The sequence below is a fragment of the Betta splendens genome, chromosome 13, assembly GCF_900634795.4.
Source record: "Betta splendens chromosome 13, fBetSpl5.4, whole genome shotgun sequence".
Lineage (NCBI taxonomy): Eukaryota > Metazoa > Chordata > Actinopteri > Anabantiformes > Osphronemidae > Betta > Betta splendens.
This window is the reverse complement of record NC_040893.2, coordinates 21,155,473-21,179,781: the sequence shown is the minus strand read 5'-3', so window position 1 is coordinate 21,179,781 and position 24,309 is coordinate 21,155,473. Positions and strand designations below refer to the sequence as shown.

Sequence of the window (24,309 nt, the reverse complement as noted above, 5' to 3'; positions counted from 1 at the left end):
AGGCGCACGCGAGCTCCACGGTGGCCGCCGTAGGAGGGGGCGCGCGAATTGAGCTTATGCAGTTGTAACCGAACAGCTTGTGTCGCACGTGCAGCTCCGACAGGCCCATTCCCCAGATGACCGGCACGGCGCAACGGGCTGCGACGGCTGCAGCGAACTGGCACGAGATCCGCCGCAGGGCGCCCCAACCCGAGAGGGTCGAGCGGTACGCGCGCTCGAGCGCACCGCAGGGATTGCCGATGGCGCCACTAAAGGTGAGTCCGTGGACTACAGCTGCCAGGTAAGTCAAGGTAAGCGCGACGCTGGGCTCCACGCCGCCCACCTCGGACAGCAGCTTGAGCTCGTGCGTGCAGCAGCACAGCTGGAAAGTGGACACGAGCTCCACTGCGCACACGCTGAGGCTGCTTCGTGCCAGGGCCCGGGCCAGAAACCTGCGGGTGGCCTCGCACACGGCCACCACCGCGGCCAGCACCGACAGAGACACCGTCAGGTCTGCAGTCATGTCAACCTCTTCGTCCGCGACCGTCTGTGGCTGCAGCCGCTGCGAGGCTCCGCTGCGTGGACCGAACCGCTGCGTCCCGCTGGATTTAAGCCTCGTCTGCGGTGGTTCAGTATTGTGCCGGTAGCTCACATTGTGCGGACGTGACTTCGCTCCGCAACGCTCCCGCCTCTCCTGGATCACCCGTCATCTCCTTCCTCATCTCCTTCCTCCTTTCCTCTCCTCCCTTCCTTCCTCCCTCGTCTGTGCCTCGCTTTCTCTCCTCCCTCCTCTCTCGGATCATCCGTCATCTCCTTCCTCATCTCCTTCCTCCTTTCCTCTCCTCCCTTCCTTCCTCCCTCGTCTGTGCCTCGCTTTCTCTCCTCCCTCCTCTCTCGGATCATCCGTCATCTCCTTCCTCATCTCCTTCCTCCTTTCCTCTCCTCCCTTCCTTCCTCCCTCGTCTGTGCCTCGCTTTCTCTCCTCCCTCCTCTCTCGGATCATCCGTCATCTCCTTCCTCATCTCCTTCCTCCTTTCCTCTCCTCCCTTCCTTCCTCCCTCGTCTGTGCCTCGCTTTCTCTCCTCCCTCCTCTCTCGGATCATCCGTCATCTCCTTCCTCATCTCCTTCCTCCTTTCCTCTCCTCCCTTCCTTCCTCCCTCGTCTGTGCCTCGCTTTCTCTCCTCCCTCCTCTCTCGGATCATCCGTCATCTCCTTCCTCATCTCCTTCCTCCTTTCCTCTCCTCCCTTCCTTCCTCCCTCGTCTGTGCCTCGCTTTCTCTCCTCCCTCCTCTCTCGGATCATCCGTCATCGCCGTCCTCCTTTCTCCAAAGTTAATGGAGTAGCGACCTAGACAAGCCTAGTTCATCTCTGTTTGTACCAGCAGCTGCAGATCTGTTGACCGTCTTGAAATGATAAAGCTGATGTTATGCTGGACAACACTGGACTGTGGGATGTGGACTTGGACCATGGACAACACCAAAACACGAACACGCAGTGATGCATGTTCGCCTTCACCTTTTCAGGCTGAGGTGAACCAGGCACTTAGTAACCACTCAGCTGACTTCTCCAGCACCTTCTCCTCCGAAGCCAATCACATGATTGGCCCCGCCCTATCTGCCTTGATTGACAGACTGTTTGTGATTAAAGTCACTTTTGAAATATTGAATTATCAAATACCTCGACCAACAGTTAAAAAATGTGTTAAATAAAGCTAACTTTAATGTAAACCTTCAAATCTTCTCACATAAATTATAGAGCAAAGAAAAAAATTAAAACCAACTGAACATCTGCACAGTAGGGTCATCAAAACGTATATCAAAACGCCAAAACATTTTTATTTGCTTTATAATAATTAATAATGCAACTCTTATTATGTCATACATGTGTTATGATGCTTGTTCATTAACTGTTTAAACACATCTGAGAGACAGATTCAAATATTATTTCAATATATTTAACATATAGTGCCCCGTAACATTAGGCACTGATAAGAATAGCATGAACCCTATTCTAGCTTTTTATTTGACAATGTGCTGTAAGACTAATCTAAATTCATATAGTAAATATGCCTGTCGATCATCAATGCTGTCTTCATAAAACCCTAATTTATCCAGTGTCTGTACTAATCACTCATTATCACTATACTTTCGGTAAATGTCCATTTTATATTTATATTTGAAATGTTTTAAGTTAGTTTGCTTTATATCCTCTTTATTATTATTCCATAATTTTACTCCATTCCATTTCTGCTTTTTTTTTTGCGACAGTGGCGGGTCTATGGACTTCTCCGCTCTTACCACTAGATGGTGCTGTCTTCTCAGGTAACATTCCGAACGTACACGTTATGTTCATCAAAATCTGTTTAAATTTAATCATTTAATTTATTGTGTTGGTATAGTATGTTGTTGTCGTGGTTATATTTCTCTTTAGCTGCTTCTCAAATGCGCTCTACCTGGATTGAAATGATAAAAATACCTACTTCGTTTATACCTGGCATGGACGCAGCAGCAGTAGCAAACACATTATAGGACGAGGGATGTGAAATATCTTTTACGCCTCCGTTATGTACGTATCACGACTCGCGCGCTACCGGCGAGCCATATGACCCGCCCTGCCTGTATTCGGATGTGTCCTTCAGCCAATCGACGACGAGCAGGGGGAGACCTAACCAATGGCGTGTAAGGGGTGGGCGTTAGTGTGCAGCAGGCTTCGCTGTGCCTCGCTAACAATAGCCTGGGTTCGGTAAGTTTACAGTTAAACAGCAGGCAGGAGGGCGACGGTGCGGAGCAAAGTAGCCCATTAGAGAACCGCTTACATAAGACGGCGTGTCCCGGTGTCAGAGATTATCACACAACCTTCTGGGATTTACACCAACAAATACGACAAGTGGTGAGTGCGCCTCTGGACTTTATTTCCAGTCGTCACATCGAGCCCCGCATGGTGCAGGGCTGGGACCGAGGGGCGCGTGAGCAGGAGGGTTAATGGTCTCTGGGCTCGGCTCACACCGGTGTATAGTCTTATAATGGGATTATTATAACGGGCATCCTTGTGTTTAAACATGAAGTCAGCGAGGTTTTACAATCGGAGGTGCCGGGTCTTTTTTACGCCGGTCGTAGGCTGGTGACGAATACCAGAATGAACGAATGAATGGGAACCTGACACTTTTCCACCTTCTGATTCATCAGAAAGTCTCAGCATTAAGGTCCAAGAACAAAAGACCCGCTCGGATAATTCGGCGTAGGGTTCGTTGTTAAGATCTTTAAATAATAACTAAATAGTAGTGAAATGGCAGAAATGTGAGCCAAGGGTTTCTTTACATCTGCAAATGCAGCTAAAATACAGCAAATCTGTGATTTTAGGTCTACATTCAGAAAAGGTGGAGCAAGGAGACTGAAGACATGCAGCAACAATTATGCATAATTTAAAACATGTAAAGGTCATAGCAGATGATTTAACTACAACAAATCCATGTGAAGCACAGATCAAGATAAAGTCTTAAAATGATCAACAATGTTTAAAAGTTCCTACTTTTAAAAACCTAGATGGTGTCGTCCTTAATGAACAGGAAGCAGAGAATCAGCATGAGGAAACTAGTTACAAACATTTTATTTTATTGTGCACTGTTCTATTTAACACCCCAGGATTTTGTCTGTGGCTTTAATGTACGCCGACACATAAGGGACACAAAATCACAGCCCGCAGACAGAAATAATATTTATTGCACAGACCCTCATTATGACGTGCTGGCTAATAAGTATTTCGGTAATGTTAATGAGGCATGATTACACCATGTCACCAGAAATGTGTTATTACAGCTGGATACCAGACTCCAACATGGCCCCCAGTCAGCTGATTGCCACACAGCAGCTGAAACAGGCTCTGACTTCCTGGTTGTACACAAAAGCTGCACATGCACAGATTTAACTCAGTGTTTTAAGAATTCGTGTGCAGTAAAATCATTGTCTTCTTCACCTGATGCTTCTTGAATTAGTGAAATTTTCGTTAGTTCTCCAAGACTCCTGCACAGAAATCTTTTTGAAATTCACAGCAGCTCTTCTTTCCACACGGCTCAGCAGAGATCTGTGTCATGGAGAGTCTGCTTAGTGCTAACTGGATGGGCCAGTAGATTTTGGAAGGTTTAGTGGTGTTGGTTATTGGTTGCAGACAAGGGCACTCGAGCCCTCACTTGGCGTTCTTGTCCGCGTTAGGGGTTCTTTCCCGTCCCATCACTGCCCACTGAGCCTGCAGGACTCTGCCTGTGTGTCACCGAGCAGCAGCAGCCGTTCTCCTGCTGATTGTGCTGTTGTTGCTCTTTGCTCCCTGTTATAAAAGGTTTGATCTGACTGACCAGGTTCCTGGATAATGAAAAGCTCTTGGTGTGTAAGCTGATTTAAAAGTGTTGCTGGTTCACTGACGTTTGTGATTTGTCACTGGGCTCATTCTTATTGTTCATTCCCCTGTTTGTGAAGTGAGCCTTCTAATAGCTACACCCCAACATCCTTCTAGACATCATGAATGGAGGAAGTGACTTGTCGAGGCTGGTCTGATTAAAGTCACCGGAGATCATAAAGAAAGCGTCAGGATGTGTGGACTGCAGGTTGGAGGCGACCGTCTGTATGACGTCACACGCCAGGGCAGCGTTCGCGGGGGTGGGGGGTGGTGTAAACAGCGATGAGGATAACGTGTGAAAACTGTCTGGGTAAATAACATGGACGGAGACCCACGGGCAGCAGTTCGATGTCGGGGCTGCAGATCCGCCCCGTCACGTGCACCCCAGCCCCCCCGCCCCCCACTTCTTCCTGCTCCCCACTCAGCCTCAAAGCGCACGGCGCGTCAGTGTTAACGCAGCCAGGTCCCCGTGAAACACATCAAACTGCACTCAGCAAAGATGGTCTCCTCTCACTAGAGCCGTCAGTTCGTCCATTTTATTATCCAGTGACCTCACGTTGCCCATAATCAGCGAAGGGAGACGCGGCTTGAATCTTCTCTCCATCTCTTTGCCTCCTCTGCATCCCCTCGTGTTCCTCAGTATTTCTTCGGGGAAGCTTGACGTTTCTGGCGGAGTCAGGTATTTTGCTGCTGAACTTAGTGAGATCAGCTGATTCCGGGTGTAAGCAACGTTCGCTGCTCTTGTGCACCAGCTTTACGGATGAGGGAAAGTATGAATCCAATCGAAAAAATGAACAAAAAAAACTTTCTCGAGCAACATCACCAGAGAGGGTGCACCTTAAATACTAAGACTAGTTATAGAAAATGACACGCGGTAGGTAAAAGTGAGGAAAAACACAGAAAAGACAAGACGGTGAAGAGTGATCGGAGCGTGCTGCAGCAAGGCTTGCGCATGCGCACTGTAAGTGGAAGCTGGTTGAGTATGGATAATCCACCAACCACAGTGTAAAAAAATTCCCCAGTAATCATAAATTACCTTGAATTGGAATCATTCATGAAAGTGTCGCTTAGCATTGTCACAAGCCTTTATTCCCAGTTACTAAACCATGCCATAGCGAAGTAAAATGAACTTCCTGCTCTGTCTGAGCAGCGGCCAGCTGAACAGTCGATGGGGTAGTAGTTTAAGGGTTGCCATGGAGACCTAGGTGTGGCTTTTATTGCGCCACGTGACATACAAGGTCACTCACGTGTCAGTTTGCAGCCTAACAACTTGAAGGTGACAGAGAGACAGAGGAAAGGCTAAGGAGGTAATGACCGTTTGGCCCATTTGGTTCTTTACTGAACCACAAGGGAAGAATATTAGGATTCAATCACAGTCAAGTCTCCACCGGCTGGGGACTGTATGTGTGGGTAGGATGTCATGATGTACCTGACCATGTGTTGCAGTAAAGTATTTGAGCACTGAGGCCGTTCAGAGTTCCAACCGGCCATGAATTCTACTACAAGGTTAGAGTTTTTAGTTTGAAGTAATGGACCATGATGACTTTACTGTATGTTTGTCTCTGAGGAGAGTGGTGGAGGTTTGTTTCATGAAATGTAGCAGGTGTCTCTAGTCTTTAACCTTTAATCCTATAAACCAGCGGTCCCCAGCCTTTTTTGTGCCATGGACCAGTTTGATATTGCACAATATATCCATGGACCGGTCTCTGCAGTGTTGGGAAAATATACAACAAAATCAAATCATATGATTGGCATAAAAAAGCTCCAGGTATTTTCTAAATATAATAATAAAAACAGTGTATGCAGCTTTATTAGCAGTGGACTCTTTAAATGCAGAATGCTTGGTCTCCAAGTGGCGGAGCAGCTACCTTCCTTCCCCCATTGGAGCAGAGCGGGTTTGATGCGTGGGAACAACCTGTCATAATAAATCCATGTTTCAAATAGGACTCCTTGTAATGCCTGTTAAATGCACCCTTATTTTCTTTGAAGTCGTAGGCGCTTCTTCTGCCTCACAGACTCTTTTATGCCGTGCAAAGAACCTTGTTCGCTATCTTGGGGGTTCTAACTTAGCACAATGTACTAGCCCCACTGGCCGAAGCAGCCCGTTTACGAGGGCAGCGGTTGTAGGTAGGACACGAGATTGAGGAGAGATTCCGATCATTTTCCAAAATAAAACATTGTTCAGAATCATAGTATAGAAAACAGAAATAATGTAAATTAAGTATTCTGTTGCGGCTCTGTACCAACGAACCCATGGACAAATCAGCGTCCTGGGGGCTGGGGACCACTGCTACAGGCTAAGGTAAACAAACAGACTTGTTTCAAACCTTAAACTGGTGTCCAGTTACTTACTGGCAGGTTTCTTCAATGAATAATTAAGGAGGTTACCGGTTAAAATGGGTTTTTCCTCTGTGCATAGACCTGCGCTCACACAACACAACAGAAAGAGTGATATTGGCTGTGGAGCAGCTGAATAATACATGGCTTGTCTGCCCGGAAGGCGGCCCGGTCCAGAGCAGCGTCCAGCGCCTGAGGAACGGGCCAAGTCCAGATGAAAGCTGGGATATCGTGTAGTCGCGATGCCATTAACCCCAGTGGAGTGGAGCGGCTGTGATTTCAGGCAGATAGTTTCTGTTACTTGCACACTAGCGTTGTTGGGTTTCTTTGCTTAGAGCTGTAATCAGCAGCATCTCCACAGACTCTTATCTTTAGCGGTGCAGCATTTAGTTGTTCACTGAAATAAACTAATCAAACTACAGTACATCATTGCAGCTGAAATCATAACCTCAAAGTGGTTCAACCCGAGTATAAAAACTACCACATTTAAACATATGAATTGTTTGTATGATGTGAACCAAAGGAGTCAAATGTACATTAAACATTCCCCAGATTTGGACCTACGAGTCCGACCAGTTCAGCTGCTTGCAGGCTTTGTAACCAATGGCAGCAGATCTGACCCGTTTGTTCACACTGCTGGAAGCAGACCACCGTCTGTGTGTTGGGCTACATCGGCACTGTTCGAGTGGATATGAGCAGATTGTGTGCGTGAAATGCAGCTGTTGGAACTCGCCCTGGACCCGACACCGAAGTGAGGTCATCCAGTACTGGTTCTGAAACCGTCCCTCCCTCTGACCTGCTCGTAACTCGCCTGTCCTTCATTCCCTCATTTCTGCTGTGCATCGGCTCCCTGTGTGATCCTCTTCTGTCCTGTAACTCTGGTCTCTGTAATTATCGTTCCATCTCTCTGTCAGGCAGAGGAAGCATTTTCAATTTGTTGGCTTGATTTAGCCAAAGGGATAGTTCTTACTTTATATTTAGTTGAGAAAAGGCTAAATTATTGACCTAATGGCTAAAACTAAAGCAGTAGTTCACGGTGTGTTAATTAAAGCGGTGAGTGAAATCCCTCCATCACTGATTTCACAGCTGTTACTCACATTCTAGATTCCGTAGTTGATGGAGGCTGATGATAACAAAAAAGCTAGATTCTAGTTCCATCGGCTCCGTGTTTCTGTGTTCATTGAAAAGCTCTTATGATTCTAACATGATCTATCGGAAAAAGCCTTTAAAGCTGCTTAATTTCTTTTTTCATCATAGGTGAGAAGCTGTTGATGCTGAAGCAGCAAATGACACAAACATGAGTCACTTTAAATCATTGTTTCTGAAACTGGGTTCCATCGAACCCTAGGGGTTCGGTAAGTCAATCTCAGGCGTTCAGCGCAGGTCAAGACACAAGACACGGACCCGACCTAGAATTTGTGATAACTCGCCCCGCCTGGCGATCATTGGCTGCAGATGATCCCGCTACATTGCTTTATTCCATAGTTTTGGGGTCCGTACGAGCTACGATTTCGTAGAGCCAATATACAATTGAGGGTAAAAGATGAAAACCATTTCAGTGTGGTAGTTTTGCAAAACCTAATGTCTTTGTGAAAAATTATATATGTAATTTTTGATGCATTGCTTTGGTTTTGTTCTTTGAACACGGTGATGTTAATGTATGATTCATTTCGTGAACCAGTAAAACATATATCTATGTCATGAATGAAAATTCGATTCAATTTTTTTTAATAAAAGAAGGGATGTGCATATGAAGCTAGTAGGGTTCAGTACCTCCAAGGTTAAGAACCACAGTTTTAAATGGATTCATTACAACACAACTTGTTTCTGGAGACTCGGCCACTGTTGTTTTTTCTTTGTGCCTCACCTCCTGTTCTCTCAGCTGAACAGCACCGACTTGCTGACACTCTCCAGGATTTAAATGAGGCCAGTGGACCGCTTTACCCTGGTCCACTTTTGTAATTGATTAGTATTAACGTGTGCAAACTGCCACAGTTGTGAATACTTGCTTCTTATTTCTATTGGTACTGACAGTCAAGGAGGCATCTCCTTCTGAATGGGTGCTGGTTTTCAGGTTTGAGGGTCCTGAGGCTCACCACACAGCGATTGGCCCCGCAGCCGTGAAACTCGAGCGCTTTCACGTCGTCTCAGGTGGCCTGACTAGGTGTGTGCTTCACACTGTGGCTGAGCTGGTCGGTCGGGCGGTGGGAACAAGCTGCTTCAGAGATCTACGCCTTGGACATTCAGGCTTTAAGCTGCAGCTCTAATGCTGATTATTTGTGTCAGAGGATGTCACTCAGGTCTCGGCTCAGACTTTCTGTTTAAACTGGAAGTGCTTCATTCCAGACCTGAAGTCTCAGAAGTGTTGTTTGTTCTCCCTCTCCCTGATTGGCTGATTTCAGGGATCATCGTCTTAAACGACCTGTCCACCTGTGTGTGTGTGTGTGTGTGTGTGTGTGTGTGTGTGTGTGTGTGTGTGTGTGTGTGTGTGTGTGTGTGTGTGTGTGTGTGTGTGTGTGTGTGTGTGTGTGTGTGATAAAGCCTCTAATCTGGATCTGGGCCTTCTGGCCGTGGACGTGTTTCCTCGTTAAGGTGTGAATGTGTGGACAGCTGCAGGACTCTCGCCCCTCCCCCCGTCTGAGTCAAACACTGGTGCAATGCTGCTTCACATTCTGGCTCCTGTTCCTCCAAAGTAGAGGCTTGTGGTGAAGCTCTCTGAATTACACGTATAATCTGGGATATGTTGTGTGTGACGGAGCATCTTCTTCACAGCCAATGGCAACGACACAGGCCTGATGTCCTCCTCTGTGAAGTTGCACACAGCTGCAGCGGGTAAATCCTACAGAAGGAAACCACAGCTGCTGGAAGCAGCAGCGAATCAGACCACGGGCCGTACTTGGTGGTTCACTGAGGGAGAAGCGCTGGCCCATGTTATGTAAGGCAGCTGATGGCTCCCAGCATGCACTGCAGCTCCATTATTTATGGCACGCTGGGAGCCTCCCTCTAAGCACCTGTGGGCCATGTGTTGAGGGTGTGATGCTGGCAGATTGGGTCCAGGTTAGAGGCTGCGTGCGTGCGTGCGTGCGTGCGTGCGTGCGTGCGTGCGTGCGTGCGTGCGTGCGTGCGTGCGTGCTGGTATGTTACACTGTCACTGGTGTAATCTAGTTCATTAAGCATGGACTGGACCGTGGCATGTTGATGTTAGGTGTCAGGTGTGACTGATTTGATTAACATTAGAGCAAATATCAGTATCAGCCAAACTCTTGGACTCTGTCGAACGTCCGCCGCCTTGTTTGCGCTCTGACTTTGATCGTTCAGTGTGTCCGTCCTCGCCTCGCTCTCTAGGACCGGGTGATGATGAGTGAGTCCGGGCTGAACCGAGGTGTTTCTGGACCTCCCTGTGCTGCATTTCAGCCTTTTGGTTTGTGGTTTGTGAGGGAGAGAGATCTGTGCTCATGTTGGTCCCTCTTCTTCTTCAACCATGAAGCTGTCGCCAACAGGCTCATTGAGGTTCGAGCTGTCTGTTGATGATGTTAACTGTGAAGTATCAGTCGTTTGCCTCTGGTGATTTCCTGTGTCACCTAACACACCCGTCTCCAGTGACTCGACGCTCGCTCACTTCAGCCCTTGTTCTGTTCTTGAACCTAAACAGCAGCAGAGCAGTTTTGGTGGCGCTGGCTATGGAGCTGGACCGGATGCTGCGTTTGTGTTTAGACTCATACAAATCTTTAATTTATGAATCATTCTGTTGGCCAATCCAGTTTCTCGGGTACTGTAACTGGGAAACAGCTTTACCTGTGCAGAGGAGACCTGGTTCCATTATCTGAAGCTGAGGCACAAACATTGAAGGCACTTGTGTCATCAGTCGCTTGTTTTTTTGTTGTACGCCAGCAGATAATCAGAATAAAACCAGCACAATTCTGCATCCTGATCCGGTCCAGTTAATCAAATCCTGACTTTTTTAGCTGAAATACTTTGGAGGACGGGAGATGAAGACGCTTTAAAAGCCGGTGGAGAGGAGGCGCCACGCTGACCTCAGCTGCTTCCTGAAGACAATGTGCTGAGGCAGAACAGATGGCTGCATGAGGGAGGGATGGGCTATGTACCATAACCTGCATAGCCACGGTTATTTTAGCCCAAATAAAAGAAGGTCAGCCTGATTAGATAAAACAACATTTAACCCACCAAACAAAGTTAACCATTCACACCAACACAAAGGATTATGGGTAACATGAGAGGGGTCCATTGACATGTGATGACAAAATAGGTCCTTTCTTCGCCTCGCTTACGCTCGAACAAGGCACCAGTTCGGCAGTGAGGCCATTCTGTGGCCCAGGGCTCAGGCTTAAGTTAGCGTCCCCTGCTAAGATGCAGTCTGTCATGTGGTCACGCTTTAGTCACGTCTCCTCCACTTTCATCCTCCCAATCCAGCCACTCGCCACCACATCACTCTCCTCCACCTCGTCTGTCTTTTATTTTATACTTGGCCACAGTCCTCTCTTGAGACTCACCATCTGTTTGTGGATCAAACACACACACGCGCACACAGATTGTTCACTTTGTGCATAACGGCCTGAAAACAAGCATTTCATTGAAAATCAATGAGATTGTGTTGCAGTTAATAATCGAACAGTATAATAATAATAAGGATAATAAGAATAACAATAATAATAATGTTTTTTTGTCTATTGGAGTTTATTGAGTGAACAAACATAGTAAACTGCATGAAGGAAGTGAATGGAGACGTGGGGAACAGTGATGAAGCGCTCTGTAAACCAGGACTCTACTCGACATGATACCGGGCGTGGCCGCGCGTGGACTGTGTTTGCACAGGGAATTTCCTCTTGCATCAATATCATACATGTGTAACATTTGGTAAATTATACATGAGAAATCTGCCTTGGGCTTAGTCTGGTTACCGTGACAACGTGATTTTGGACGAGACGACAGTTGATCATGTTCATTCCTGTGAGCTGTTTACCTCCTCAGTGTGAAGAAGCTTCAGATCTTCAGTCCCCCTCAAAGCAGCTGCCATCACTTTTCAGCCTCGTAACCATGGACTTTTAGCTCACTTGCAGGTTTGTTGCAGGGCTGCTGCTCGTCTCTGAGCTGAGCTAAAAGCCTCGTCGCCTGGTTCAGGATGGGATGTGCTGATGGTAGCACTAAAGCTTTGCTTCCTCTTCTTAATACAAATGAATGGATCCTTTTCGTGTTCTGATGGAGAGAACAAGCTCCTTGTGTTTACATGTGTGTGCAAATCTGTGAGGCCACAGACGTCCAAGGTGAAGCCGATGAAACGCATGACTGGACTGAAGGAGGACGGGTGCTTCCAGTAAAGGTGGCTGCAGACGCTGATGCTGCGTTTCCACTTGACCTTTGCCACATGACCACATGTCTCATCACACTGTGGCTCAGAGTGTTGTTTGTGACGCTCGGCTTCCTGCTGTGACTCTGTATAAAACCTGGTGCTTTGCTTTTGAAGGCGGCTCCTGAGCAACTGCTCGTCCTTGAACTAAGCAGTGTTGTTAGTGAGGATCCACTGATTCACCTCCGGTTCTAAGAGTTTTAGTTCACCTATTTAAATACGGCTGTGTTAATGTGTATAAAGGGGAGTTTTTTTGGGGGGTTTCGACTGAGCTCTGGTCAGTTTCTTCTGATCAGCACATAAAGGTGTAACATGTTCATGTAGTCACTGGTTGCAATTACTCTTTCTGGGTTGCTGGTTTTGTCCGGCTCGCCTCCAGGTGAGTGGGTTTTGCTGCCCCCTGCTGGAGCAGGGAGGACTTTCCTCCCACGCAGACGTGTGAACGCTTCATCTGGTCTCTGTGGTTCAAGTGTCACTGTTCAACATGGATGATGACGGGAGGCGACGCAGCCAAAGCGTTTGGTGTTGCCTCGAGTTGATGACGGGTCAGGTTGATGACCTGCAGCGAGTCCAGGAGGAGGCGTGATGCCGAAGGCGTCCTTTAATCAGGTGTGAAACGGCGGCCCACAGTCATGTTCCTTCATCGTCTTTAGAAGCTTGTGAAGTGTGGGGTGCTGCTGACGGCCTGGTGATGGTGGCTCTCACCCATCGGCATGCGTGTGTGTTGGGCCAACAAAGGGACAGACGCTGGGAACCTCTGGTTGCCAGGCCCACGCAGCCTCCTTTCCTTTTGTCTCCTGCTTCTTCGTCATCTTCTGAGGTCAGATCCATCAGCTACTAGTTTTTAATACTTTACAGCTAATTTAACATTGTAGTTTTTTTTTAATGATTTGCATGATATTAACATAAACGTCAGACACGACGAAACAACGAGACATGAGTAAAGTGTAAAAAAGGCTGAAGGTGAGATTAGGCTTCTGTTCTGTTCGTACGGTGTGATGCTGATGATTCATGGACGGACTGTGGGAGGTTCAGTCAGTTCAGTGACTGTTATCACACACGCCAGCAGCGTTTTAGATATTTTTATTCTTTCACCTTTTACTTTTTTCAAAGATTTCTCTGTTCTTTCACACAGATTATGTGTTACTCACTCACTCACTCACTCACTCACTCACTCACTCACTCACTCACTCACTCACGTTATTACATTGAATGTGGCTTTAAAGTGTGGGTGTAAAAAAAAGCTTCTTTTACAGGTGGAAAGTTTAAGTTCTCTGCATCATTAACAGTAGCATTGAAAAGGACAAAACCTTATGAATATGTGCCAGTAGAAAAAAACTGGGTCCTTGTTCCATTTGACGGTCGTCCATCCAGGTGTTAGGTGGTGATTGGACTTCTGTCACTTGGCTCATCTGGCTTCTCATTGATGCAGGTGCGTCCAGCAGCAGCCGAGCTGAAGATGTCTGATAATGGGGAGGTCGAGGACAAGCCCCCTGCTCCTCCCATGAGAAACACCAGCACCATGATCGGCTCCTGCAACAAGGACCCGGCGCCGCTCAACCACGGGTCCAAACCGCTGCCGCCAAATCCTGAGGACAAGAAGAAGAAAGACCGCTCCATCCGATTCATCCTGACGGGAGGAGGAGATAAAAGTCAGTGTTTGAGCAGCAGCAGGAAGCTTCAGGTTTATGAAGTGATCACTGGTTCACGGTGGTCATGTGGATTCATGCTGGTTCTACTCTTGGTCCCAGGAGGCTTTTAAAGATTTGTTTCCCATCTCCTACCTTTTTGATTTCAACTCCTGTATTTTGTCATTTTTTATTTTTTTATCAATTTCAGACCTTTTTGGTTTGTTTAAATTCTTCACCTACTTCACTGGATTCATATTCAAACTGCACTCAAATTATATTTTTCAGCTCCTGATTTGTCCTGAGAAATATTACATTAACATGAATTCACTTGTCTTTCAGCCTACAAGAAGAAGGAGCGTCCAGAGATCTCTCTGCCGTCAGACTTTGAGCACACCATCCACGTTGGCTTCGATGCGGTCACCGGCGAGTTCACTGTAAGGCGCACGCGCGTGTGTGTGTGTGTGTGTGTGTGTGTGTGTGTGTGTGTGTGTGTGTGTGTGTGTGTGTGTGTGCGTGTGTGTGTGTGTGTGCGTGTGCGTGTGTGTGTGTTTGCTCCTTTTCTCTAATCTGGGACACAGTTCCTGCCTCTGACTCATACGCACATCTACATACGAATCAGGACAGCAGCGAAGCGACAGAGACTCTGGCCTGAATAGATGGAGCAGGACGTGCAGGAGTGTGTGATGGACTGACCCTGACAGAGTAGAGAGAGGGAGAATCAGATTTGAACCAAATAAGATCCGATCGTTTTGTTTGTCTCAATGTTTAGAGAGAAAGTTTGAGAAGCTTCCTCCTGCTCATGCTCATGGGTTCGTTCCTTCGCTGGTTGACTTGATGGCGTGTCTGTGCAGGGCATGCCGGAGCAGTGGGCCCGACTGCTGCAGACGTCCAACATCACCAAACTGGAGCAGAAGAAGAATCCTCAGGCCGTTCTCGACGTTTTAAAGTTCTACGACTCAAAGGAAACCACCAACAGCCAGAAGTACATGAGCTTCACAGGTACAGGATGGTGCTCACGGTTCTCCTCCTTGTGGTCATTCAGCCTTTTTATTTCTTAAATTGTGTTTTCCCTGCAGATAAGAGTGCAGACGTCTACAGCTCCTCCACCACAGCGGTAAGACTCTTATTGTGGCGTGATGACTCTGTTTCCTGTGTTTGCCAGGTCGTTCGGTGATGAAGGTGATATTGGCCCGTACGTCTGTGCGTCATGAAGCTGCTGTGATGCATCTGTGGTAGTGGGTCAGTCAGCCGCGTGGTGTCGACCCAGTCTGACCCAAGTTTAGTCAAATGATGTCAAGTGCTGAATTAAAATGAACAACTACTATTAAAGTAGGTGCAGATTATTCCACGTTAAGATTCGATATGAGCAGGAAGGAGAGGAGACAGGAGCAGGAGTAGAGCAGAGATGTGGTGATGTCATCGTAACTGGATGATGTCACTGATCCCTCCCCTTTCCTGTGACATCACACAGAGCACCAAGGCCGTGTCCGAGACACCCGCCGTAGCAACCGTGTCTGAGGACGAGGATGAGTACGAGCCCGGCCCCCCGCCAGTGATTGCCCCCCGACCAGAACACACCAAATCAGTAAGAGCAGGAACCACTTCACTAACCACATTAAGGTCGTCCTTCAGTTCATGAGGCTAAAGCTTTGTATCTCACATTTAAAACACTCCATGAAACTGTGTGATGACCTGCTGCTTCTCTGAAGCCTCAGAATAGAGGCCTTATTAAATCTGTCAGTGACTCCAGAACCTTAGACTGGCCTAAAACGGAAGGATGTTCCATCTGTTGACACAGGTGGAATGAAGTGAAGAAACATGACGTAACAACACTAGAACAGTTAAAGCGATACTTCACTGCTGAAAAGCAAGTTGTGTTATACCAATTTTACAGTTTCTTAGCAAAAATGTGCAACAGCATTTAAAAATGATGGCCTGTGTCCAGAGAGAAAGGGAAAAGTGAAGTGATGTGTTGTGATGTGATGTGATGAAAATGGTCATATCCTAAAACACCCAGAATGCACTGCGCCTTGACGAATGTCCCGGGCTTCAGAAATTCGACTTACCTGAGATGGGCCGTGTGTTTCCACGTAGCGTAACTCCTCCGATTTAAATGTTGCTTTAGATTTTTAACAAAATGTTATATTTTGACAGTGTGTTTGAATAAAGACAACATTTCTAATTATTGTATAGGTATTATTAATAATTGGCTGCCAGCTAAGCTAATGCATAGGCTAACGTTAGCAATGTAATGTAAGCTAGCCCTACTCCTCCCAGGCTGGCTCCGCCTCCCTCTCAGGGTGGCCCCGCCTCCCTCTCAGGATCTCTCCAAGAAGCACTAGTTGTAGTCTGTGAGAACATGGCAATCAAAGCCCTGAGATGTCTCAGGGGAATTTTGCAGAAGAATAAATTATATTTTCTCTGCATAGAAAATATGGAGTAATCTAAGTGTCCCTTTATTCTTAAATGCTACCTGCCATCGTTTTGGTTAAAAGATCCTCTGACCCCGGTTTATTGCTGTGTTTGTTTGCACATACAAAGAGTTTTTTTTAACAGAAATGAGTGGAGCAGGTGAGGAAATCCATCCCTAGTTGTCTCCTCAGATTGGGTGGTGCTTCCACAGAGTCTCCATTGGCCTCCAGCTCGTCTCTGTTCATTCAGACTCTTTCATTCATTCTCCAGATTTACACCCGTTCAGTGATCGAGCCTCTCCTCCCTTCAACTAAGGATGCTGCAACCTCGCCCATCTCCCTGCCGACCGCTGCCGCCGTCACACCGGCCGGCCCTGCAGAGGCCGCTCCCAGGAGCCCGCCCAGCGCCAGTCCAGCCCCGGGTCCATCTGGGCCCCGCCCCCAGGACAAAGCCAGGAAGAAGAAGATGTCCGACGAGGAGATCCTGGAGAAACTGCGTGAGTACAGGGAGATGCAGGGAAAGAATGCGGAGTGTAAATGTGGAGCAAACAGCTGATTGTTGGAAGTTCAAGGTTCTCTGGGCAAATACGAGCCCAGACTGGTTTATTGTTCTGGTGCCGTCTGTCTCTCAGGGTTTGGAGTCTGGGGGCACAGCGTTTCCTAGTCTAAACGTCTGTTCCGGTTTCGAACACACTGATAAATGTTCAGGTTCAGGTTGACTCAGATGAACACATGCAGCGTTTCCGCTCTCAGAGGCTTGTGTTTGTAACCTGTGTATTTCTTGAACCATGCGCGTCCAGATGTGCTCGGGCCTCCGTCCGCTGGTAAGGCTGCTGCTGGCAGACCCTCATGTCCCCCTCTGTCTCGAGCCACTGCTGTTCTAATTGATCCAGTCGCTTTCCTCTTGTGGATTTTACTGGCGTTTTAGACAGATCTGTCATCTTTTGTTACTTTCTCACCGTTTTTCCTTCCTTTCTTCTTTGTTTGTGTCTTGTTCTTCTCCAGCTCGTTTATTTCTGGGTTTCTTGGTTCTCATTGTTTTTTATTTATTACGTTTCTTTTAGTTGTTTCATTCAGTGTAACAGTTTTTTTTTCTTGAACTGATGGTAACAACGTCTTCGTGACTTTGTTTACATCTTTGTTCTCGTCATTCCTCATTTCTTCTTGGCTCCTACTTTTTCAGTTGTCGTTTCCAGTCAGCATGATGCATCCACTTGAATATGAGCAGACGAGATAGAAACAGTCTGGCTCAGGTTCAGGACAGTTTTATTTGGATCACTTTAAGTTTGTGCTTCGTCCTTCTCCTCAGGGACGATTGTGAGTGTCGGAGACCCCAAGAAGAAATACTCGCGCTTTGAGAAGATAGGACAGGGGTAAGTAAGCAGAATAGCAGCCAAAGCCCATGCTTTCTATTGAATTGACCCTAAAGGGCTTTGCTGTGTTTTCAGGGCATCGGGGACAGTGTACACAGCTATAGACGTGGCTACAGGACAGGAAGTAGGTCCTCACACAGACACACATCCAATAAAGCTGCTTACTTAGGAACACCTTGACAGTCTGCAGACTCCAGCTGAAGGAAGTCGACAGTAGGTTGGCTGGAGTTTGACAGTGACTACAATATGTAAGACTTCCAGAATCATTTTAAGGGGCTCACACCCAGGATCAGTGGCTTCACTGCCTTCAGCGCCTTCAGATCCTTCAGCTTTCCGTCGGCCTTTCTGCTTTAATGACTTCTCTCCGCTCTGTCTGTCGTGTCTGCTCTCACTGGTTTTCAAATGACTTTTCTCTCAGGTTGCCATCAAACAGATGAACCTGCAGCAGCAGCCGAAGAAAGAGTTGATCATCAATGAAATTCTGGTGATGAGGGAAAACAAGAACCCAAACATTGTCAACTACCTGGACAGGTGAGACCCACGCTGCCTCCCTCATGACCTGCTCATACGTCCCTACAACAACCTGCTCAATAACCCATCCCGGGAGCTGCAGGTACAAGTAGGAGGCCGCGTTCCACACACAGTCAGACTGATTCTATTTGTTGTGGTGTTTCTATTTAGTCATTTGGCAACCTGAGCTTTTTCAGGAAAAAACTGGAATGTCATGAAGCCGGCAGCTTGAAACATTGGAGGATTATATTTAGATTTGGCAGATTCGCACTTGGATTCATCTGTTAAAGAACTATAAAGAGTTGAGAACAACAGAACATGTGAAACAAGTGCAACAGCACAATCTGCTGTGAAGTTAGACCTTCTCAAACTTCCTGGAAAATCTCATGTTGCTGAGAAAATGTGAGCCCCATGAGTGGTGTCTGCCCTCCATGGCTACCAGCTTGTCCTGAGAGACACTGCAGGCCGGATGAAATTGCTGTCATTCCCATGGAAACAGCATTTTCACGACCTCTGATTTACTGTGTGATTGTTTACACTTTAACTGCTTTGCTCCTAATGCTTCACTGGTGACGCCACTGTGACTTCATCAAGAAAATGATAAATCAAGCTATCCAGCACCGTATTTGTTTTAGCTTAAGGGGAGAAGGAAAAGTCATGCAGCAACTCGCCGCCTGTTGATGCATCTGTCCGTCTTGTGACTTGTGATAATCTGACATTAATCTGAAAACCAAGTGCCGTAACCTGTTCTCTGAATGGTGTGTTTGAGTTTGAAGCGTCATACTACCTGTGTCTGTGTCAGTTACCTGGTAGGGGACGAGCTGTGGGTGGTGATGGAGTATCTGGCTGGAGGTTCGTTGACTGACGTGGTCACAGAAACCTGCATGGACGAGGCCCAGATAGCTGCTGTGTGCAGAGAGGTGAGGGCGCAAGGACCAGCCGCTCCTGAAGCTCTCATGGACTTAGTCTGATGCTTCTACTCTGGTGCTTAATAATCGAATGGCGCTGGCCTGAAGGAGACGTCGCTACCGTCATCCTGATTTGCTGTTTCTCTTCAGTGTCTGCAGGCGTTGGAGTTCCTGCACTCGAACCAGGTCATCCACAGAGACATCAAGAGTGACAACATCCTGCTGGGCATGGATGGCTCCGTCAAACTCAGTGAGTGCTCAGCGCGTCCTCCACGCTTCCTCCTTTGACCTTTCAACGGCGTAGATGTAGTTGACCTGTAGGGGGAGCTCCGACGCAGCAGAAGCAGCGTCTTACCTTCTAGCATTTACCTTTTATCTTTCTTGTTCCAGCCGACTTTGGGTTCTGCGCCCAGATCACTCCAGAGCAGAGCAAGCGGAGCACCATGGTGGGGACTCCGTACTGGATGGCTCCGGAGGTGGTGACCCGCAAAGCCTACGGCCCCAAAGTGGACATCTGGTCCCTGGGAATCATGGCCATAGAGATGGTGGAGGGGGAGCCGCCGTACCTGAACGAGAACCCGCTCCGGGTAAGTGGAAGTGGGAGTGGAACGTCTCTGCTTTGACTTAGGTTACTTCGGTGAAACTCCGCAGAAAGACGCAGGCCTAAACCCCGAGATAGGCTGCAGTCACACTGCTGTGTAAACACTGTGCGTCACATGTCCAAAGCTGAACCCAGCCCTTGTGTTGCAGGCGCTGTACCTCATAGCAACCAACGGGACGCCGGAGCTGCAGAACCCAGAGAAGCTGTCCACCATATTCAGAGACTTCCTGAACCGATGCCTGGAGATGGACGTGGAGAAGAGGGGCTCGGCCAAAGAGCTGCTGCAGGTGCGGAGCAAAGCGAGGAGGTGCCAGCCGGTAAAGCTGTGTGGAGCCGCGGAGCTGGTCACAGCTGCGTGGTCACAGCTGCGTGGTCACAGCTGCGTGGTCACAGCTGCGTGCTCGCTGCTAGTCGCTGCGTGCTCGCTGCTAGTCGCTGCGTGCTCACTGCTAGTCACTGCGTGCTCACTGCTAGTCACTGCATGGTCGCTGTTTGCTCACTACGTGGTCACTGCTAGTCACTGCATGGTCACTGTTTGCTCACTACGTGGTCACTGCTAGTCGCTGTGTGCTCACTGCTAGTCAACGCGTGCTCGCTGCGTGCTCACTGCTAGTCGCTGCGTGCTCACTGCTAGTCGCTGCGTGCTCACTGCTAGTCGCTGCGTGCTCACCGCTAGTCGCTGCGTGGTCACTGCTAGTCACAGCGTTCTTGCTGCGTGGTCACTGCTAGTCGCTGCGTGCTCACTGCTAGTCACCGCGTGCTCGCTGCGTGCTCACTGCTAGTCACCGCGTGCTCGCTGCGTGCTCACTGCTAGTCACCGCGTGCTCACTGCTAGTCGCTGCGTGCTCACTGCTAGTCGCTTCATGGTCGCTGTTTGCTCACTGCGTGCTCACTGCTAGTCACCGCGTGCTCGCTGCGTGCTCACTGCTAGTCACTGCATGGTCGCTGTTTGCTCACTGCGTGGTCACTGCTAGTCACAGCGTGCTCGCTGCGTGGTCACTGCTATTCGCTGCGTGCTCACTGCTAGTCACTGCATGGTCGCTGTTTGCTCACTACATGGTCACTGCTAGTCACAGCGTGCTTGCTGCGTGGTCACTGCTAGTCACTGCGTGGTCACTGCTAGTCGCTGCGTGGTCACTGCGTGGTCACTGCTAGTCACTGCGTGGTTGCTGGTAGTCACCGCGTGCTCGCTGCGTGGTCACCGCGTGCTCGCTGCGTGGTCACCGCCTGCTCGCTGCGTGGTCACCGCGTGCTCGCTGCGTGGTCACTGCGTGGTCACTGCTAGTCACTGCGTGGTTGCTGGTAGTCACCGCGTGCTCGCTGCGTGGTCACCGCGTGCTCGCTGCGTGGTCACCGCCTGCTCGCTGCGTGGTCACCGCGTGCTCGCTGCGTGGTCACTGCGTGGTCACTGCTAGTCACTGCTAGTCACTGCGTGGTTGCTGGTAGTCACCGCGTGCTCGCTGCGTGGTCACCGCGTGCTCGCTGCGTGGTCACCGCGTGCTCGCTGCGTGCTCGCTGCGTGGTCACCGCGTGCTCGCTGCGTGCTCGCTGCGTGGTCACCGCGTGCTCGCTGCGTGGTCACTCCTAGTCACTGCATGGTCGCTGTTTGCTTGCTGCGTGGTCACTGCGTGCTCGCTGCGTGGTCACTGCTAGTCACTGCATGGTCGCTGTTTGCTCACTACATGGTCACTGCTAGTCACAGCGTGCTTGCTGCGTGGTCACTGCTAGTCACTGCGTGGTCACTGCTAGTCGCTGCGTGGTCACTGCGTGGTCACTGCTAGTCACTGCTAGTCACTGCGTGGTTGCTGGTAGTCACCGCGTGCTCGCTGCGTGGTCACCGCGTGCTCGCTGCGTGGTCACCGCGTGCTCGCTGCGTGCTCGCTGCGTGGTCACCTCGTGCTCGCTGCGTGCTCGCTGCGTGGTCACCGCGTGCTCGCTGCGTGGTCACTCCTAGTCACTGCATGGTCGCTGTTTGCTTGCTGCGTGGTCACTGCGTGCTCGCTGCGTGGTCACTGCTAGTCACTGCGTGCTCGCTGCTGGTCACTGCTAGGCCCCTGTCAAGCCTGCAGCCTTTCTGGGGGTCACTGCATGGTCACTGCTTGTCACAGCGTGGTCGCTGCATGGGGGTCACTTTCTGGGGGTTACTGCATGATCACTGCTGGTCGCTGCGTGCTCGCAGCGTGCTCACTGCGTGCTCACTGCATGCAGCCTTTCTGAGGGTCACTGCATGGTCACTGCTTGTCACAGCGTGGTCACAGCGTGGTTGCTTCATGGGGGTCACTTTCTGGGGGTCACTGCATGATCACTGCTGGTCACAGCGTGGTCACAGCGTGGTCGCTTCATGGGGGTCACTTTCTGGGGGTCACTGCATGATCACTGCTGGTCACAGCGTGGTCACAGCGTGGTCGCTTCATGGGGGTCACTTTCTGGGGGTCACTGCATGATCACTGCTGGTCACAGCGTGCTTGCTGCGTGCTCACCATCCTCAGCATCGCTTCATCATGTGTGTCAGCAAACACAGCTAGGACCAGAAAGGAAAGGCAGAAAAAACAGTTTGTAGTTTTCATGTTTGTTCTCGAATCAGCTGCTTAAACACATTTCAGCTTGTTGCATAATGAACTAAAATATTTCTCACCCCTACCTCCCACTCCTCCCTCCCTCTCTTGTACCTCCTCTCTCCGTTACCCTTCTACCTCCTCCCCCCTCTCTTTGTTACCCCTGCATCTCCCCCCATCCTACAGCATCAGTTTCTGAAGATGGCGAAGCCTCTGTCCAGTCTGACTCCTCTCATTCTGGCTGCCAAGGAAGCTGCGAAGAACAACCGCTAGCAAGCTTTTATCCGTTTGCTCCTTCCTTTGCTTTCATCCCCTGTTGTTCAGTTTTTTGGTGGGGGGCAGTGATGCCCTTTATTGTTTTGTCACCTCCATTTCTGACACTCCAGCGACCTCGCCCACAGCTCTGACTGGAGCCATGAGCAACCTGGTCAGAGGCTGAGGGAGTTTCAGCGGAGCTCAAAGACTTTGGTTTTGTTGTTTTATTTTCTGTGTGTGTGTGTGTGTGTGTGTGTGTGTGTGTGTGTGTGTGTGTGTGTGTGTGTGTGTGTGTGTGTGTGTGTGTACCTTTGTGGTAGAGGTTTGGACTTTGACCTGGAGACACTAATTTGACCTCCTCAGAGCGGACGACGGTCAGGGTTTGGATAAATACACATCAGTACTGATGAAAACGCTGTTTGAGGCTGCAGGTTCTGAGGAAACAGAACACCTCCAATCACTATGCAGACAGAATTGACAGGATGATAAAAGATCAGCATTTCAGGGTGCTTCATCTGCTGAGTCAGAGCTCGCACGCTCTCACTCAGGTTCCACGTCTGGAGGAGTCCCTCTTATTCTGACATTCATGCAGCAGCCGACCACATGTGTTTGTGACCATCTGCAGCTGCACACGCTCAGATGGAACCAGCCCCGCTTGGACCGAGCTCGGGTCCCCGTCGGGTTGTAGCTGATGTGTCCATGTAGAGAATGTGCTCATCAGAGGTACACAAGACTAAAAAATGCATAGAGACGGTACGAGAAGGATGGATCCGATCCACGGAACCGTCGAGCAGAACCTGTTTATGTGGGAGAAAGAATCTGTTCCAGCGTTTGTTTACACTGTTTTTTTTAATAGCTGATTGTCAGAGAATGATTTCACCACTCGTTTTTACTGTCAGGACTCGTATTTGTTTGGGCCACGGTTCAAATGTAAATGGCCAAATGATGTTTACACTCTGCTTTCGTTTTTTTTCTACTTAGTTTTTTACTGTAGTTTTCATGTACCTCTGGCCTTAAACTGCTTTGAAGTTTTGAACTCCTGTGGATTCTTGGCTTCTGACCACTGGTCGATCTTCTGCTTGTTTTCTGGACTTAACGGCACCTAAATTGTGACAGTCGTGCAAGCGAAGTCCATGAGCAACCCAGACCTGGCTCTAAGCAGCTTAAAGTGGGACACGGTTCAATGAAGCCTTCGCCCCTCAGAGCACGAGAGCCATAATAATCTGTTTGGTCAAAGGCCTTTGATTATTTGAAACATCTCTGAAGAATGCAAAAATAAAACATGTACCAAAAGTGTTTGTGGGGATTTTTCTGTCTCTAGTGATAGGAAGCTAAATTGCTCGACTGGTTTTTACAGTAAAAAGACTCAAACTTAAATAAGAACATTATTTCCTAACGCTTCTAAAAGCCATAAGCCAGTTACATAAGCTGCTGTTCTTGCCTCAGTCTGAAACAATGTGCTTAAATCTGAGTGTCTGGCTGCAGATCAGGCTGGGGCTCGCTTTGACTCCTGAGTATCAGCAGTTCCACAGCAGCGTGAAGCAATACTGTCCACATTCACCTGGAGATGAACACCTGACTTGTCCCTGAACAGAGCTCTCTCTGTTGCTGTCATTAACTCTAGCAGCTCTAGCTACCTCTTTGTTTCTGTGCTGTGTTGCCATGGAGACTGGTCTCCCGGTAACAAAACCTTAATTGTGCTGCAGAGACCAGAATGGCAGCGGTTGTTTCTTCAGCATCTCCCACGGTTTGCACAGCAAAGATGTACACGGTGATGAACATGTTCAGCTGGAGGTGATGAGCTGAGGGACGTGACTGCTTGCTTCTGTGAGTGATGTGCTCTGATGCTGCAGCAGCCCCCCATCCCCCCATCCTCCACTCCGTTACATAACCAGCTCCACTGCAGAGGACTAGGCACACGTTCACTTACACAGTTTCTGCATTATTATCAATTCAATTCAATATTTGATTTCTGACACTGATCCAGAATATGT

At 48.7% G+C, this 24,309-nt stretch overlaps 1 protein-coding gene and 1 long non-coding RNA gene across 4 annotated transcripts; one reads left to right on the top strand and one right to left on the bottom strand.

Annotated features, from left to right (window-relative positions):
* The first annotated feature begins 6 nt into the window (after positions 1 to 6).
* On the top strand, positions 7 to 23,611 carry pak1 (p21 protein (Cdc42/Rac)-activated kinase 1). Of its 3 annotated transcripts, XM_055514066.1 has the most exons (16): positions 137 to 254; positions 2,248 to 2,301; positions 13,504 to 13,723; positions 14,042 to 14,136; positions 14,554 to 14,701; positions 14,779 to 14,816; positions 15,174 to 15,287; positions 16,385 to 16,610; positions 17,423 to 17,486; positions 17,562 to 17,610; positions 17,905 to 18,017; positions 18,799 to 18,916; positions 19,055 to 19,154; positions 19,295 to 19,491; positions 19,655 to 19,792; positions 22,247 to 23,611. In XM_055514066.1, the coding sequence occupies exons 2-16, from the start codon at positions 2,284 to 2,286 to the stop codon at positions 22,331 to 22,333; spliced, it is 1,725 nt and encodes a 574-aa protein (XP_055370041.1). In that variant the 5' UTR covers positions 137 to 254; positions 2,248 to 2,283; the 3' UTR covers positions 22,334 to 23,611. The 3 variants fall into 3 exon arrangements, with proteins under 3 accessions (XP_029026756.1, XP_055370041.1, XP_029026758.1); XM_029170923.2 differs by lacking the exon at positions 2,248 to 2,301 and having other exon boundaries at positions 7 to 254; XM_029170925.3 differs by lacking the exons at positions 137 to 254; positions 2,248 to 2,301 and adding an exon at positions 2,659 to 2,869.
* On the bottom strand, positions 17,086 to 19,396 carry LOC129605020 (uncharacterized). Its single transcript, XR_008696481.1, has 2 exons — positions 19,274 to 19,396; positions 17,086 to 19,193 (listed from the first exon to the last, which is right to left on the bottom strand). It is a non-coding gene; the product is annotated as an uncharacterized LOC129605020 (long non-coding RNA).
* Positions 23,612 to 24,309: the final 698 nt, after the last annotated feature.